The 18103-nt window shown below is 40.6% G+C and overlaps 1 protein-coding gene across 3 annotated transcripts in view; it reads left to right on the top strand.

Moving 5' to 3' along the window:
* CUNH1orf159 (chromosome unknown C1orf159 homolog) overlaps positions 1-16160 on the top strand; it is a 42365-nt gene extending 26205 nt beyond the window's left edge. For 2 of the 3 annotated variants that reach the window (XM_019511810.1, XM_019511809.1), the window contains exons 3-11: positions 966-1121; positions 1267-1357; positions 4299-4374; positions 6448-6552; positions 7474-7542; positions 9327-9461; positions 12441-12466; positions 12955-12985; positions 14620-16160. In XM_019511810.1, coding sequence (XP_019367355.1) covers positions 1286-1357; positions 4299-4374; positions 6448-6552; positions 7474-7542; positions 9327-9461; positions 12441-12466; positions 12955-12985; positions 14620-14717 — 612 coding nt within the window. In that variant the 5' untranslated portion in view covers positions 966-1121; positions 1267-1285 and the 3' untranslated portion in view covers positions 14718-16160. The remainder of the gene's footprint in view (positions 1-965; positions 1122-1266; positions 1358-4298; positions 4375-6447; positions 6553-7473; positions 7543-9326; positions 9462-12440; positions 12467-12954; positions 12986-14619) is intronic. The other variant, XM_019511811.1, reaches the window with a different exon arrangement.
* The last annotated feature ends 1943 nt before the right edge of the window (positions 16161-18103 follow it).

Here is an 18103-nt window from a genome sequence, read left to right as displayed (position 1 = left end):
CTTCTTTCCCACAAAACTGAACTAGTCCAATTTTTGGACTTAAGGGATCACATGCACATGCCGGCATCTATAAAAGTTAATACATAAACGTTTTGTTTTCCTCCGAGTTACCTGAAGTCAAAGTTGTTTAGCACAGTTTAGCTTTCTTATACTTGGTCAGGGGCTACATTTACATGACTCATGCTAATTTAGTAATGTTGTGAGTTATTTAAAAGTCACCCATTGGACACTTTTATAAAACAGGTTTTTTAATACAAGTTTTGGTTTATGTAACGAGACATGTGAAGGCCCACCTGGAGCTTTCAGGCTGCAGTCAGCCACTTCTAACTTTCTCCTCTTATTAAACCGCAATCAGGACGTCTTTCATGTTTCCAATTTTCCTCTTCTAATATGAAAGCGGAAATTTTAAAAGCGGCCACGCTGCAAGCATAGCGGTTCAGAGAAAATAGGTCTGGCTGCCTTACACTATACTGACTGCAGAGTGTTTGGATGACATGATGGTGACACAGAAAGGATCTGAACAACACAAAGGCATGGGGAATACCCATTTTGGTTATTTGAACATGTTATGGGGAGAACGGAATAGGTTTTCACAAGGGTTCTTTGAGGCTTGGTATGAAAACTGGGGAAAAGAGACTGTACATAGCTTGAAACACTACGTTCTGTTTTAAATGTGGATAGCCTGGAAATAACCTCATTAAATTATTGCTGCCAGAAATTCTTGCTAGCTGATCCTCTGCTTCAATTTAGTAATATTGCACCTTCACATCCTGATTTACGCTTTAGGGCCGTCTGTGCAGGAAGAATAACTATGACATTGCCTTTCTGAAGAGCTGCTTGCTCTCTGTCCTGGTCCCAATCCCTCCTAGTTCAGCGCTGCAGCCAGAGTCAGTTGTTGTGGGGAGGTTTTATCAGTGACGGTGCCAGGCAGTAACTGTTCCTATTGCAATCACATTGATTTTTAGATCCTGGGTGTGGAATAGTCTCTGCGTGGCCCTGTTGGGAGCAGACTGATAAGGCTCCTTGTTTCCTAGCAACCACACGTCTGCCATAATCAGAACCTGCCCCTCTGCAGCTGGAATGAGAATCCTGAATGTCTCAAAATTGTACCTTTAACCGAGGTAAGTCTTTCCCCTCAGACCCACTTGATCTAAAGCTTTTATATTTGATTAAATAACATTTCAGCAGAAGTTCATTTTGGATGGAAAGAGGTTCTACTTTCTTTGTCTTTTAATGCTGCTATACTTTTGTCCTCTTTTTATTTAGACATCTCTCATCCCTGGGCATGGCAGTGCCATATGTCCTTCTCTTAACTAGACTCGTAGCTGAAGTTACCAGCAAATCCACCGAAAGTTCGGTACGTATTGTATGCCATAGCGCTGCACAAATAGTCATGCTGCCCTAAAGGAAAGAGGGTCCAAATTTGCCCCATGTATGTGCTGATTTTCTGCCAGGAGGGATGTAGGTGCATTTTCCCTTGCATTGTAGGTTAGAGAGGGTTCACTGCTTGCAGGAAAACTGGTGCACCAGGATCTCAGCTCTAAATGTCATTACCCTTTTTGTTCTTCCTCAGGCAGTGTTTGTGGCCAATGAGCCATTTGTTAAACTGAGCAGACCTTCTCCAACAGGGGTGAAGAACTAGCCCTCAGAACAACATTTTTGATTGGATGCTGTATCCGGCTATTAACTTAGGTACCCAGTGAGATTGAACTTGCCCTGAGAACAGGTTGTCTATCAAAGTACTGAACCCACCCAAGGCACACGTTTTGGCTAGAAGAAAGGCAGCTGGTAGCAGAACACCCACTGAAAAACATGATTTTAAAAGCTTTTTCCGTCTTTCACACTTTATGGTAGTATCTTAGCTAGATACTAGGGCCTGCAATATAGTGACTTCAAAAAGTTGCCCAAGAATCTGCCTCTTGCTTTATTCCATAACAAATGGACAGAAACCTGTAACCTCTCTCCAGGAAAATTCAACCTACAAGCCTTTATGTGCACTAAACAGCCGATTTTCTCATTGATGACTCCTTCTGGTTCTTTACTGTAGCATAACCTTCCCTCCCACGTTCTACTGACTCGGTAAAGTTTGTCCCTGTAATTAAACTTTATTATCTCAACTACCTCAGGAGTGAATGACACACTATCTGATATTTTTATTTCTCATCACCTGTGTGATCTGTCATGCTTGGGTACTAGTCAATCTTTACTTTCTACCCATTTCGCTTCAGTCTTTATGAGCTGAAAATTAATTAGCTTGCTATTTCTGCAGGAGAATTTCATTTAATCATACTTAGGATCCTCAGTGTTATACAAAATGCTACCTAGCAAGCTTACAAGACGGTAGCAGGCTCGTACTTCACAGGGGTGTTTTGTAGCTTTATTCCTATTTTACTGGTGGTCAAGATGGGTATGTGCCCGTAGTGAGCCTGTGCAGAGCTGGAAAAAGCTAGGAAGTTCCCAGCTCCCACCTCTGCTCAGACCAATAGCCCACATCCTTTTCTTCTTCTTCTTGTTTTGGTTTTTAAGAAACGTGTATAATTGAATAAGAAAGAATGGTCTTCAGGGACATTTTAACCCTGTAAAGAAGGTGCTTGTTCAACTTCGGGTTGTTTTGCTTTTAACATGGAAAAGGATGTTATTGTTTATTGCAATATGGGTATCTAATGACAGAATGGCTTTTCCACTTATTTTGCTAGTAACATTTTCCTTGCAAAAACACTTAGTTTTAAAATTTCCCATATGGAGATTGGCTTGTTTACACCAACGTCAAGTTTTCTAATGAGTGCTTTTTTTATAGTAGACTTCCTAAGAGTGAGAGCAAGTTTATTTTTTCATAATTGAGTCCTACTGTCAGTGCATCTAGACAAGTCAAAAAGAGCAGCTTAATTCAGTCAGCTGTCGCACACGAGCTTGGTTCTTGCCATGATGCTGACAGTCTTACATGTTTGTTTTTTTATTTTAACTACAACATCAATGCAAAGATCCCTATTTCTGCATGTGCTCTGTGAAATTAAGAGTCTACCCAAAAGTGTGAAGCATAGACAAAATAACAGGCTGCCTTGCCTTAGAGTGCAGGGAGAAAGACAGACCCTCAGATCTGTGCCAGAAGGAGGTCTTGCTCTGCTGTCTTGTCAGCAGGTTCCTGCATCCTGCAACGGACTTTTTGCTAGTCTGCCATCTCTGCAAAAGGGTGAGGACTGGGCTAATCAAGACAGAGGATATAATGTCTTAACTGTACATTGTGGGCTCCTTCTCTAAAGGGGTTCCCCCTGTGTGAGGAAAGTCTTTGAAGCAGTCATGGCCTGGGGAAGTCTCTGGCCACAACTCGAGTGGATCTTTTGTGTCATCAGGAGATGTGACTGGGGCCATCAGGGACCAGAACTGTTCTGGAAGTACAGCCTCTCGCAATGAAGGGTCCTTTAGAATCTGTTACACTATCAACGCTCCTATGATCTGTTCTTCTCCCCAAAGAAAGTGGCTAAGGGAAAATCTATTAATGGAATCTTGCTGAGACTTCTTTTCCATGGTTTTACCAAAGAAGAGAAAAATCTTTGGTAATAGCTGTACATTGTTGGCTTAGCAAGTGCTGTTAAGGGCCATTCGTGGAAGCTATATCCAAAATCAGCACTGATGCATAGTGTTTTTAAATTCATTCCCAAAAAACCTGGCCTGGGCAAGTTTAAGTGTGTCATGTTAGAACGATACAGCCTGTTCTGCATCCCTTAATATTGTTTATCCCAAAAAAGTGATGGTGAACTGACTGTTGCCACAAGTGTCACCTGCTGTTGTATTTTACCATTCATATAAACTGAGTGGGTGCATCCAGACATGCATGGACGTTTGGTTTCCCGGGGACAAGTAGCTGTGGTGCACCTTGCACTGCTGCTACTTGTTCCCAGGAATGCCCATGCCATATGTGCTTTGGCACATGGCAAATTACACCAAGGGGCGGTAGGGGAGGCTGGAGTCCAGCAGCCTTACCTGGTGTCCTGGGGGTCTCCCAGGGCTGCAGCTGCGGCAAACCAGCTGGCAGCTGCAGCACAGCTCCAGGCACCCCAGCTCTGCTTTTCAGCAGCGTGCTACTCGGGTGTGTGCTGCTCCAGGTTTTTTTCTGCAGCTTTTTTTTTTCTTTTTTGACCCCTGGATATCCAGGGATCCAAAAAAAAACACGGAAAAAAACCCTGGAGCAGCATATACTCGGACAGCATGCCCTTGCAGTGCAGAGAATGCTGGACTGTGCAGTATGTGGCGCTGCAAACGTGCTTGCTGTGGGAAAAATGCTCTTTTTCTCTTTTTAGGTTTCGCAGTCAGAGTGTTGCATCGATGTGTTGGATGCCAACAGTACCTGTCCTGTCACCAACCAGTGCAGTCCAGGTAGTGTCACCTTGCTCAAGGGAAATTCCAAAGTATTTTTCTGTAGCCAGTGACAAAACAGAATTTAATTAACTGAAGAAGGAAGGAGAAGATACTCAATATCAGCATTTTGAGGAATGCTTTTCTCTTCTCACTGTGCCATGTGTATCTTATTGAAGTTAGATTTTTCACAAGCGGAAGAAAAGTAGCCTTCCATTGGCATACTTGTTTTTAGGTTCTGACTTAGTACAAGTCGTATGATACAAAATGTGTTGTAAATTAATATTTACAAGTACCTGTGTTGGGTATGTATCACAAAAACGCAGCAGCATGCAGCCAAAGGAACAGAAAGAAAGACTTCTGACTTGGCTATTATGATACCAACGGTGTTATCTTTTTTATTACAGGGAAATGCTGCATTCTCTCTTTCTGTCACAGTAGGCCTTCAGAGAAACCTTAGTTGATTCCCTCTGCTATTGTCATTCTCCAGTAATGTTATGAAATAAATTGACAATCTAATGTTGAAGATGAATTTAAAATCTTTAAATTAATCTGTTGTAGACACCAAGTCAGTGTAAGAACGTGCAGGCACAAACATTACTGACTCTGCTTTAAAACTAAAGAGTAGAAAATCATATCACCCCTTTACCTAAGACACAGACCCTGCAGTCTGTCTTTTCCTTGCAGTAGATATTAAAATGCCAATTAAACGTATCTAATCTAAGTGCTTTGCTCTTAGTTTATTTAAACATTACTTGATTACTGCTTCTGTTTCTGTTCTTAAATGATGCGAAACATGGCAAATCTGTGGTCCATAAGTTATGGAATCACGTTCTCTTATATTGCATTGTAAAATGTTAATCTACCAAAATCTTTGGTGTCAGATAAAGTGCTTTCTTACTTCCGTCCCATTAGTGTAGAAAGGCTTTGCCCTTACAGTGGGTCTGTTTGTGTTTAGATTAAATGTCAGATGTAATTTATTACTAAGGGCATCAAATGTGCAGCTTCCCTCTGAGGAAAACCTAACAGCAGAGCTGTTTTCAAATCAGCGCCTTACTAATGGTATGCTTTATGGGATAATTGATCCCAGTTTGGCTGAAGGCTCGGGAGGACTGGATTTTAGCCAGCACAGTGAGTTTTAACTTTAAAATCTAGAGTGTAATATGATCTAGTAGGAATATCCTACTAATCTCCAGGTTTGTGTGTCATAGGACGCAAGGCAAAAAGAAAACGATTGCATCTCTATTCTATTAAATAGAGTTGGTGTTGAAGGTGTGTCTTTAACATTTTTCCCCCTTTCTTTATCAGAGAGAGAGAAACTTTTGTCCTGAAACATAAATTGAGAAACTTGGAACCCAAAGACATTTCCTACAACAAAAGCTTAATCAGTTTCCACCCCTATCTGGTAGAATGGCAGATATAAAAGATCCACCATCTGTCACAAAATAGTTGAAACAGGCTTTGGTCCTTTTGACCTGAAACAAATTACACAATAGTAGAGAAGGCTTGGCCATAAAAAATAAAAAAAAAAAATCTGTATTATGGGCTACGTTGATGCTATTAATTTGCCTGCTCTCTGACTGACTGACAGTGCTGAGTCTCATGTATCCGTTCATTCACGAAGGATTTTTTTCCCCTCCTTTCTGAGTTTTTAAATTATTTTTTCTTGGTATTAAATTTTTCTTTAGCAGTGTCTGAATCTGAAGATGCAGGGAGAATGAAAGGAGGGCAGGGCTTTCTCTATGTAGTAGTTCTTTAAGGGTGGTTGGGGGAATGATTGGAGAGAGGAAATTATAATGTACTTTAAAAAAGCTAAGTGGTGAATGGGTTTGTCTTAAAATAACCTCTTGTGTTTGTTTGCTTGTAACTTTTATGTGTCCTTAGTTTCCTGTATAAAGGGTACATCTTGTTACAATGGGAGCTTTAGAAATGAAAGGGCTCTGTTTTGCTTAGCTTGACAGTAAGGAAGACCACTTTATAGAACAGAAGTTCATGCTTTCTGATGCTTGATTGTTTTAAAAAAAAAAAAAAAAAAAGGAGCATGTTCCTGACATACTTATTTCCTGCATGGTGTACACTTTTGTTCTTGTGCAGGTTGTTACAGAAGGTGGAACGAGGATGGTAGTAGCAGCTGTATTAAATGCAAGAATGACACCACTCCTGTTACATCAGCTTACAATCTGAGCGATTGCAAAAATAGTAAGTTATCTGTCGCCCTCTTTTCCTGTGTGCCAGCCTCTCTATTTGTACACACTTTGTCCAGCCAAGACTATCCTAGAAGAGGCTGAGGGTTTCTGGTTTCTACATTTTTTTTTCTTTGTTGCAAAGCTACTTAAGGATAAAATAAGGTCTCTGAGTTGGATGGAGGTTTCAAACTCCCTCCAGAGCCTGTCAGTCTCCCTAAAATCAACCATAAAAGGCTGTCGGGGAACCATGTAAGGCTCAACAGGCCAGAATCTAGGAGACAAAAGATCATAATCTCCTTTTTGACATATTTTGTGTACATGCCAGAATGTCTGATCTTTACAAGCAGTAAGAACTCTCATTGTGTGAATTTTTGCAAACTCTTCAGTACCAAAATGTTTAAAAGAAGGAAGAGACTTGCATGGACCAACATAATGAACACTTTATTTCTTGGATGCTTTATCCTCTATTGTCGGAAAGAGGCAGTTGGTGTAGGCATGTGCTAGGGATCCCTCCTGAGCACAAATAGCTCCTTCTTTCAGGAAGCTCAGCTGCACTGTCTCTCACAGAAGAGGTTAGATTTCTCCCTCTTTTGCTTTCCTCGCTGAGGTATGCTTTTATTTGACTCTAAATCTTTTAGCCAAACTAGGAAGGGAAAAAAAAAGCTTTATCCAAAAGGTTCCGGGGAATGAATTGTTCTTTCCTTTGCCAGAAGAGGGTGATCAAACACCTCTTTCTTTTTTCCCCTCTCTGGAAGTGGCAGAGGTGATATTGTGAAATAGCATTTATCTCCTGGGGGGAAAACAGATTTCAAGCTTCTCAGTAATTAGCTGGTGTCAAATATGATGAAGTTTAGCACTTAAAATCATTAATGAATGTGCACTGTTTTCGTGCTTCCTAAAAAAAATGTTGTTTTTTTCCCCCCCCCCCACATAGCTCCTCCTACCAGAGGAATGCATTTCCAAATGAATGTAAGCACTGTAACCCCCATCCTACCAAATATAGGTACGTAAATAGAAATGTCTTATAATGGGGCAGCCTTCTATGTTGTCTTTTCCATTCCCCCCCATTATCATTCTGTTTGCTACTTTTTGTGAGAAGCTTTATCCCCTATCGTAAGGGTTGCAGCTACCTTTAATTCATTCTGTATTTTGTAGACCTTTTCTTAAAAAGCAAGACTTTGAGGTGTCAAATACTTGTAGTGTTACTCTAGCCTTTTGCAGCAAATCATGATGAGATTTGTTTAGAGAGATGTATAGATTATGCCGCTTGCTTGCCAGTTGAGTGTTAAACCTTGCTGCAGCAAGGCTCATGGGGAGTTTTGTATGCAATTTTAATGTTACTAATTCTGATGAAATCTGAGGCACTACAGCCCTAGAATAAAGGCTGAAACTTTTAATTTTGGGGGCCATTTTAACCCACAAATGATTGCTCACCAGTCACTTCAGATTGGTTACTTTGCATGTATTGCAAGCAGATATATTTGACTGCTGAAGTGTGGGTCACCATTGGAGGTAGAATCCCAGACAAGTGACTTGATGGACTGGTTTTAAAATAACTACTTTGTGTTAGTACTCATGCATTGGAAGATTAAGTGCAATTTCTTAATCTGGGTCTACATACAGTTAGGTGTTACTCAAGCTGCTTCCAGACAGCTTTGCTAGTGCACACATGTTTCACCTTCATTATTTTGGACTTCTCAAGCAGAACCTACCCAAGACATCCAGTTGTTAGCTTGCGGTCTGCTCAGGAGACTAGGCAGTGTAGGATGTGCCATCATACTTGTATGAAGTCCATTATGATTCCAGGTTTCTCAATCAAGTTTGTTTTCATACACATATCAAACAAGTACTGAATTTCTTCTAGTCCTTCATGGGATTGAGGCCAGCCTTGTTTACAAAAATATCGTAGAGAAGTTAGCATCCAGATGGTGTAGAAGAGCTATCTTGCTTAGGAAAATGAAGAGTTAACAGAAAGTTCTTCATACACATTGCAAATTTTTGGGAACCAGCATTGGAAGACGCAGTTGCATGTATACAGAATTTTTTCAGAAAATATTTGCAGTTTTAGAAGTCTCACTAAACAGTCTTTTACCCTGATTCAGAATGCAACAAATTGAAAATAGAGTGATGCCATAGAGGTTTCTTTATGCAGAAAAGTCTGTTTTCCAGTAAACACTGGAGGTGGTGTATCTGTTGATTCTTTGTCCTAATCGCAACAAGAATTTCAGCATTCCTTTGCTTAAAATAATTTGTTGCCTATTCATGTGATAATGACTTTGATCAAGAAAAATGAAGCAAATTGAGCAAGTATTTTGGAAGAAAAATGTTACTAGTGTCCCTAGGAGTTGCATGTAGGCTGCTTCCAGGTATAGTGGACAAGTAGTCTCATGTAGTTTGGCCAGTTCTGTATGAAGCAATTTAAGTTAATTTAAAATGCTCTTTTTATTTTGGATGCTTTTGCTCAGTGCCTGCCAACACTGGTTTCGAAAAGCATAAAAGTAGAAACATTTAGAACAAAAGTGTATGGATGTTTTCAGAAAAACAAAATTGCATTGGTTTTTGGTTCAGGCTGTAGTGTGGTAAAATTAGTACTGGAAGATGATTCCTAACCATTTCAAGAAGGCTTTCATGAGAGAGATTTTGGTATACAAAGATAATGTGTTCTCCTCTAAATAGGAGGGAGTTACTCCATAGTTTCCATAACAGCAATGAGAGAATAAATTGCTTTGCCCCTTGTATTGTGAGCAATTTCTAGTGAATAATAGGCTATTTCCTCTGATTTCACAGCGGGTCCAGAAGTGGCAGCTTCGCTCATCTTAGGGACATTCTTCATCAGTTTATTCCTAATTCTGTGTGTGGCTTCGTTCTTCTACCTCAAACGTGCCAATAAACTTCCAAATATATTCTACAGAAGAAACAAAGGTAAAGTCTCTCTAAATAATTACCTGTTTCATCTTAAGTTTAGCAGGAAAATTTAGCAAAGGCCAGTCCCATTTCCATAACTTCCAGAGTTCAGCATTCTAAATTATTTTTATGTAGCTGTTGTAAGGTGTCCAGTCAAAGCAGAATGTAATGAATAAACACTCTATCTGCACTCCACTGGCTGTGCATACTTTTGTAGTGCAGCAATACAGTCTTGTCCCAGACTAAAGTTGGTTCTTTTATGGTCTGTAGTGCGCAAAGGGGTCTGACAATCCAGCACGTCATGTTGGATGTCACTAAACATTCTAGATCAGATTTATTAGCTGATACTATTTGTACAGGGAGGACTGTGGAATAATTGGGCCAAAAGAGATCTCATGAGGTTCAACAAGGACAAGTTCAAAGTCCTGCACTTAGGACAGAACAGTCCCATGCACCACTACAGGCTAGGGGCTAACTGGCTGGGCAGCAGCTCTGCAGAAAAGGACCTGGGGGTGACAGTGGACAGTAAGCTGAATATGAGCCAGCAGTGAGCCCTTGTTGCCAGAAAGGCTAACGGCATCCTGGGCTGCATTAGTAGCGTTGCCAGCAGCTCAAAGGAAGTGATTATTCCCCTCTATTCAGCACTGGTGAAGCCACATCTGGAGTACCTTGCCCAGTTTTGGGCCCCCCACTACAGAAAGGATGTGGACAAATTGGAGAGAGTCCAGTGGAGAGCAGTGAAAATGGTGAGGGGGCTGGGGGACATGACTTATGAGAGAAGACTGAGGAAACTGGGCTTATTGAGTCTAGAGAAGAGGAGACTGAAAGGGGACTTAATAGCAGCCTTCAACTACCTGAAGGGCAGTTTGAAAGAAGATGGAGCTGGGCTGTTCTCAGTAGTGGCAGATGACAGAACAAGGAGCAATAGGCTCAGGTTGCTGCAAGGAAGTTTAGGTTGGATATTAGGAAGATTTTTTTTTTTTGCTAGGCAGGTAGTAAAACACTGGAACAGGTTACCCAGAAAGGTGGTGGAAGCTCCATCCTTGGAGGTTTTCCAAGTCCCAGCAAGACAAAACTTCGGCTGGGATGATGTAGTTGGGGCTGGTCCTGCTTTGAGCAAGGATTAGACTAGATGTGACCTCCTGAGGTCCCTCCCAACCCTAACTTTCTGTGATTCTGTATAACACTACTTTTCATCCCAATGTGTTCAAAACACTTTTCAGACATTGACTGACCCTTGCAACACCCTGCTGCATTATTTGTTCTTACAAAGAGGGAAAACAAGCACAGAAGGGCAATGGGATTTACCCAAGATGAGGTAGCAGTAGTAGAACAGGGTAAAGTCCACCATTCCTCTGCATCTTCCTGTCCTGTGTGTAGGGTGACTTGGGACTCTCAAGAATCGATCGCCTGACGATTATAGTGTGAGCCCGTCACTATCTTTTGTTTGTTTGTTTCTTATGGCAAGATTTTTTTTTTTCCTGCTTCTGCCTTTCTACAACAGTGTTGGGAAGCAATGTTAATCTGAAATTCAATTATATAGCTAAGATGCAATGAGTTGAACTCGTTCCTGCAGTATCTCTACTGAAATCAATAGTACTACAGAGGGGGGCAAACTTCCCCGGTATTTTGCTGTTATGGTATCTACTGGGCTTTTGTTTCTGTTGCTTCTGCTGCAATAGATTTATGTAACACATCTGAATGTTATTGGACTTCAGCCTTTCAAAGCTAGGGAACAAATGTGTTATATTTGATCGGTAACTTTGGTACCATTAGAGACATAAAAAGAAGCTGAAATGTATCTGCCTCCCCAGCACTTTTCTTGTCCAACCCCATGTGCAGTGGTTACCATCTGAGAGCTGCTTCTGTCCTAGCAAACTTAGGTTTCAGTACCTTGTTATCTAGCTTGGTAGTCCATTCACCTCCAGTTAGCCACAAACAGATCCAATTCAGAACCAAACTGTCTACACAGAAATCACTAAATAAGAGTGATAAACAAGCAAAGAAAAACAGGTCTTCAAAAATTAGATCAGAAATCTTCCGATTAACCATAGTAACTTAATTATATATTGCAGTTCCAGTGAATGTGATGCCTTTTAATATAAAGTGTACAATAATAGATACCTAGGGTCTAAGCGGTTTAGTGTTAAAGAAACTGTGCATGTCACAATAACGGACAAATTGAAATTTACAGGCTGCTCTTAGGTGTCCCTTTCAGTGGATTTAGTTAACATGGGACTCGCTTTGGGTTTGTGAGTGGGTCAAGAGCCTCCATGCTGTGACATCTTTAATCTTGGCAGGGCACCAAACTAGCACAGAGGGTTCAACGGTATGTGGAGCAGAATTTTTCCTTTGTTTGTCCTAAGAAGCCCAAGTAGTTGAAACAATGGTTTCTCACTGAAGGAGAATTATGACCCCCTGGAAGGCATTTCTTAGAGGTGTCTCCCTTGGTTTTTAACTTTTGGGGGTTAATATTTGGCATGCTGCCCACAAAAGCAATTCATAGTCTGCAGAAAGATTGGTATGATCCTATATCTGCTGCTTTCTCCAAACTGTTTTGCTGCCTTCTGTTCCTGAGAGCTGGCTACTGCTGCTTTTCTTCATTGCAGCTTGTTCTAAGCATAGTAAGGCTGCCATGTGTTCCTTTTTCTGGCAGCTCTGGGAGCAAACTGAGAACAGGATGAACCCTGTAAGAATGATATATATATTTTGGAGGGCTTTGTAACCCTGTAATGCTGCAAAAGTTATTTGGGCAATGAGCTTTATTAATGAAAAGTTCAAATGTGGCTCAGTTGTTGCTTCCCACAAAGCAATGCAAGAGATTGCTGCCTCAGTTCAGAAATATTGGGCTGATCTGATTATTCGGTTTGAAAGATTTAAATAATTCTTTCACTTTTACTACAGAACTGTTTCCTATAGTATCTACACAATTGAAATGAGCAGCTCTAACCTTCTAAAGCAGTGATGGTCTCTCTCTCTCTCTCTTTTCCCCCTTAGCATCTGTTCTGCAGCCCAGTGAAACAGTAAGTAAAATCATTCTTTTTAATGTGCACCGATGTCATTCTTCACAGGGTTGAATACAGGGCTAGTTCAGCCCCAAATCTAGATTTTTGTAAAGTGAAACTTCTTTCAAAATGTAAGACCCATAAGAAAGGTCCTTGATTTACTTTAAAAGAATCCTGTCAACCCAGCAAACATTCCCTTGTGGATGTGGAAAAGTGGGTTGCTACCCTGTATGAACATGTAAGAAACTGGAAGTAAAATTGATCAGAAAATAGAGAATTTGCATTATGCATGCAGGGGAAAAAACACCAAGTTAAAGGCAGCATTTCACAATGAGAAAATGGATTTTTTAAGAATCACATTAGCTTTTTCTGTCTTGGAAAGTTATGATGACACTTCTTGAATATTGCCTTTTTGTAACCTTACAGTATCAACTTTTAATTTTTGTAGTAGAAACTGTAAAGACAAAGGTGTTTTGTATCTGACTCATTCCTTATTAATTCTGCAGGCATCAATGATACCTCCACCTACTTCTTCAGGTAGGCAGCTGTTCCCTATTTTACAACCAATATTTTCATGTCAAACAACTTGCCCCATTTCTTTGTTTTCCTCCTTTGTTTAAAAGTAGGTAAGAAATACAAAGTAATTAAAAAATATTCCATACATTATAGAAATACTTGGTGTAACAAGAAGAGACCACAAGCCCCAAACTAAAAAAACCCCTCCAGAAATCAAACCGTGAAGGCAGCTGAGGGTACAAATTCTGGCAATGCCTGAATTATTACTCTTAATTGGGTATAACTGGAGGCATTAACGTAGGCATACCATATTACTTCGTAAAAAGCACTCTTTCCTTAATGGTGGCTTTGACAGCTAAGATAGAGAAGGCTTAGAAGTAGATGAGTGAGAGTTTAGCATGATGGTATTTTTCAGAGGTATTAAAAAAAATGAATTATTCAGGCTGGAACATATTTTTAGGCTGGAACCATCTTGAGGATTCCTGGATGGCTCATTTTCAGGCTCACTGGATTGAAGCATGTCACCCTTCCTGAAACAAATGACACTTGTGCTGTTTGGAACACAAAAATTGGGATTTTTGGCAAGGCAGTTTTTAATAAGCATGAAGAGTTCAGGCTGTGACCTGTTCCCTGGAGAGGAGCTCATCTAACTGGTCTCTCTCTCCCCTAACAAGCACTTCATACAAGTAGCACTGAGTGTATAATTAAATCATCCATTCTAGGGAAATGGCTTTAATTTAAAAGAAAAAAAGCACTAAGGGGGGGAAAAAAGCAAGTGCTTACAAATGCCACCAAAGACAGCAACAAATTAACGAACGCTGTTTTCAAGGTTGCTAACATGCAAACAAGAAAGTTAAATGGCAGAGACCCCGATGGCTACCTCTTCATTCCAGACATGGGAGAAGGGGAATTCGGTCTCATTGTAAAAGGGAGAAATAAGCTTTCTCTCGCATTCTGCACGTTTCTGAAAACACAGCAACATTTTATTTTTATTTTTAAAGTCAGTTATACATAATACAGCTTATAAATGCTTCAAAACTGTACCTGCCAATCTTGCATCAAGTTATCAAAGCAACTTGTATATTGGCTACAAAGCGGTATAATCACTGCGGTACAAGAAAAACTAGCTGACTCCTAAATGCCTGGTCTTTTGAAGAAAATGACAAAATTCAAATCTACTTCAAAGGGAGATGGAACAAACTGCAAAAACTGGATGAAATGTCTTTCTAAATGAGCTAAATTATTGATTTCTATTTTTAATTTGCATGTGTAGATTTTTTTTCTTTTTTAAATGAGGTGCCAGAATTAAGATTTTGAATCTTTTATAAGATTCATTTTTAGGCCTTCCTTCAGGTTTAGTCTAACTTGTTCTGAATCTGGAATTTCTGTGTGTTAAGGCTAGCTCTAGCTCTTGATACCTGGGCCCTGCCTACCCTTTGGCAATACTCTTAGCTGCAGAAACAGTAAGCAGGGACACTATGAAATACGAATATGTGGCCTATCACTGTAAGGCTGACAGTGGAAACATCTACAAGGTTTGGAGCTGTTGATCACTCAATCAAGCGTTCCCTTCAGAAGAAGGGATATTTAGTAGTCTGTTTTCATTTTCTAATATTGTGCCATATATAGAATTTTATTTTCTACCATCTTTTCAGTTCGAAAGCCACGTTACGTCAGGCGAGATCGGTCACTAGTGATGTCTACATCTGCTGCCATGATCTCTTCTGCAGAAACCAGGGTCAGCAATGTCTAGCCTTCAGTACTTACCGGAGGACTTCTTAAGTGTCTGTGATGTCAAAGAAACTTTGTGTCTACAGAAGTGCCAGGAAAGCATCGCAACTGAGTAAATGCTACTGTGTCAGAAGGCCGTGTGCCAAATGCAGACCAAGGGAGACCGACTAATGCAAAGATGCTTGGCCAAATCCAGTTCTGTGAACTGTTTTGTTGCGTTTGAAATGCACTGTTCAGTTTTCTGGTTTCATGCGTCTCCTAATAGATGTTATGTTAAAATCCTGTAAAGAATCTGCCTTTTTGGTACACTCTGTTCTGGTGAGTTCCTTTTTCCTGCAGCGTGATTGCATCTCTGGCTTTGGAGCTGAAGACCTTGATGCCACAGTCCAATGAAGAGTAGTGGGGTTACTCAGTGAGGAGGGCTTGTTGTAAAGGACTCACTTGTCAATGTTAAGACTAAGTGCCATGACTTTAAAGCTGCAAGAAAGTAGAAATGTAACTTACAATGCAGTGTTTCTTAATGCAAAAACCGATGCCTTCAGAAGCATCTTCAACCTCTTAAGCACGGAGCACCATGGTTCTTCAACTGGGGTCCAAACCTAGAGTTATTATCAGGGTACTGTCGTCTTAGGTGCTGACACAGGCTGTGATTGGTATGGGTCAGATCCAGGCTAATGGGAGACTTTCCAGTGATCAATTTGGTTGAGACCATTTGCTGTGGTTTTGCAGTTGATAAGCTACTATTTCTGACTCGCTTCATCCCTCTCTTCTGCTACAATTTGCCTGAATTCTAGCATGTCTGAGGGGGGCTGGGGCTGGGGAAGGAAAGGCAGATCTCCTTGGGTAGGTTGCGTGATCCATAGTCATCTCAGTGGGTGTCAACATACTGATTTCAATCAGAGCCATCATGAATTCTGGACAGTACCATAACATGTTTCACAATCCAGCCTTTCATTAGCGTGTGTTAGACCTACAAGTCAGCAGATTTTGGCAGCCTTTGGGTTTCCATATTCACACCTGCCCTTGTTTGAACCTCACTACCAGAATTGGCCTTCTACATCCAGAGATGAAATGACACATTGTGGTACTTTGTCATCAGCTGGCAGTATGGCCATCAGGATTTTGGGAACATAGTGATTTGGTTTGAGTTAATAAGGACTCACCCTCACTATCTCCAGAATAGTTGTCTCGAGCCAATACAAACATCTGGATCCAGATTCCTTTCTGCCCAAGGTCAGAGGCTTGTTCAAAGCCATACAGTAAAATTTCATGGGGGAGCCAGGGAGGAGCTGCCAGTCTTATTTTAATAGCTTTCAGCCAGAAGCAAGATAGTGGGGTAAAGAGAATTCATGATGGAGTGGGGCCTGCTGACCACAAAAACTGAATTATGAAATATAAAACTTTGACTCATGCTATGATTAAATTGCACCTACTTTACATTGTTCCATCTGCTCAAACTGAATAGCCACAGCAAATGTGGGGCACTGATGAGAGGGGAAGATTTCACTCTTAAATACTACGTGTATTGTTTGCCTGTTCCCCAATCAGGTGACAGCAGCTTTGGCAGTGTTAGTCTGTCATCTCTCCTCCTCATATCAATAGGATTTATCACTGGTACAAATGAGTGTTTGAGGCAGTAGGAAAACATAACAGCTATGAAGTGACAAAGTCCAAATTAACCTTATAGGAAAAGAAGTAACTATGCAATAATATAGTGCAAAGAAATTGCATCTTTTTGAAGGCAGGGCGTTTCCTCTTAAGAGTTTGTCGCTAAAATTGCATAGATGCTTATCTATTCTTTCGTTACATAAATCACTGGTGGGTCATCCATTCCATTGCCGTGTTGGGACTGCAAGTCACCCACGTCACTCCTACGTAGGCGTCTGTCCAGTGAACCCTGCCTGACCCTCAAATGGGCAAGTATCTGATGCACTAGAACCCTTTTCTGAACATAGAGTTCAGGCTTCTCAATGCTGACAGTTTTGTTCAAATGAAGTAAATTTTATTCTTATTGGCAGTTCAGAAACTGCTCTGATTTCATTAATGCAGCTGACCCAGTTGTTTCCCCAGGCAGAATCCACTATTGTGTTTCTTACGGTGTTATTTTTTATATATATATATATATATATATATATATATATTATGGCATTGGGTCTTTAATTTACCCCTCATACAGCTGGCTTTAATAAACACTCACTCTCTGAGTCTTGAACTTAATGGGTTAATTCAAGGACATAGGAAGGTATTTAATGTACTGGGGTATTTTTAAATTGTGCCAAAATAAACATATTTGAGTCTTTTTTTTACCATTGTGAAGTCACGTATGTATTTCCTTTCCAAGCCCAGGATGAAAGGGACAAAATTAGCACATAAAGCAGATCGCTAGTCCATCTGATTTGGCATGTTGCCTCTACCAGATTGGAGATTTCAGGAGAAAGTAAAAAATCTTCATAATGCTCCTATCTAATTATGCACTATGATAGCAGAGATAGTAAGAGGAAGGCAGACTTCCTTGTCACTAGCCGACAATCTCTTTTTAAGCATTAAATTTTCTGTCCTCTCTAAGTTGCTCACCATTGTAAGTACTCATTTACAAGGACTGGAAGATAGAACCACTTAAGCCTGAATTCTCTACTGGCATTCACTCCTCCTGAAGTCAGTGTATTTATGCTAACAGAGAATTTGAGGCTGATGCAAATGACAGTAGAGTTGCATATCCCTGAATTGATATAAACTAGTTCAAATCTCATGCCAAAGGGACAAAAATTAACATGACAAGGCTGTAGGATAAAAGTTCCCACATGTATATGCACACAAACACACACAAGGAAGGGGTGCAGTGTATTGCTGAATTGTGAATAGTTGTGCAGCTGTGCAGTAGACTTCACTTAACTACAAGCAGGCTTTTCGCCATCTCTTGTTCCTTAGTAGCAAAGAGCTTCCTTTGAGCAAGGAATATGGTGCAAAAGTAGAAGAGAGATTCTTGTGTCCTTAAAACTTGCTTTGCAAAATAATCGATGCAACAGCAAGAGCTGCGTCAAATGGAAAGCACAGTGCGCTGTGAGACATCTAAACTCCAGACAGTGAAAGCACAAAGGTGTTTGTTTCCTCGCAAAGCACAAGTTAAAGTAGTGGAGAAGCGACCCCACAGAGGAGAAATTGTGCTGTTTTTTAGCAAAGCTAAACCAAATGCTGATACCTGGTGTTTATGCACTGTGAAAACGCTAATAAACTGTGTTGTCAAAGCAAAGATGACAGTGCATCATATAAAGGGCAATCAACACTGAAATGATTCCACTGGGACTGAGGTGGGGGGGGGGGTTTGAAAGAGGATTTCTCACTTAACCACACTCTACCCACACTGCACCTTAAAAATGCTGCCAGCTCCAGAAGGTGAAGTGTAAGGGC

Source organism: Gavialis gangeticus, unplaced genomic scaffold, assembly GCF_001723915.1.
Source record: "Gavialis gangeticus isolate Ggan-Ray unplaced genomic scaffold, GavGan_comp1, whole genome shotgun sequence".
In the NCBI taxonomy this organism is placed as follows: Eukaryota; Metazoa; Chordata; order Crocodylia; family Gavialidae; genus Gavialis; species Gavialis gangeticus.
The sequence above is the reverse complement of the archived record's forward strand: the minus strand, read 5'-3'. Positions and strand labels throughout refer to the sequence as shown.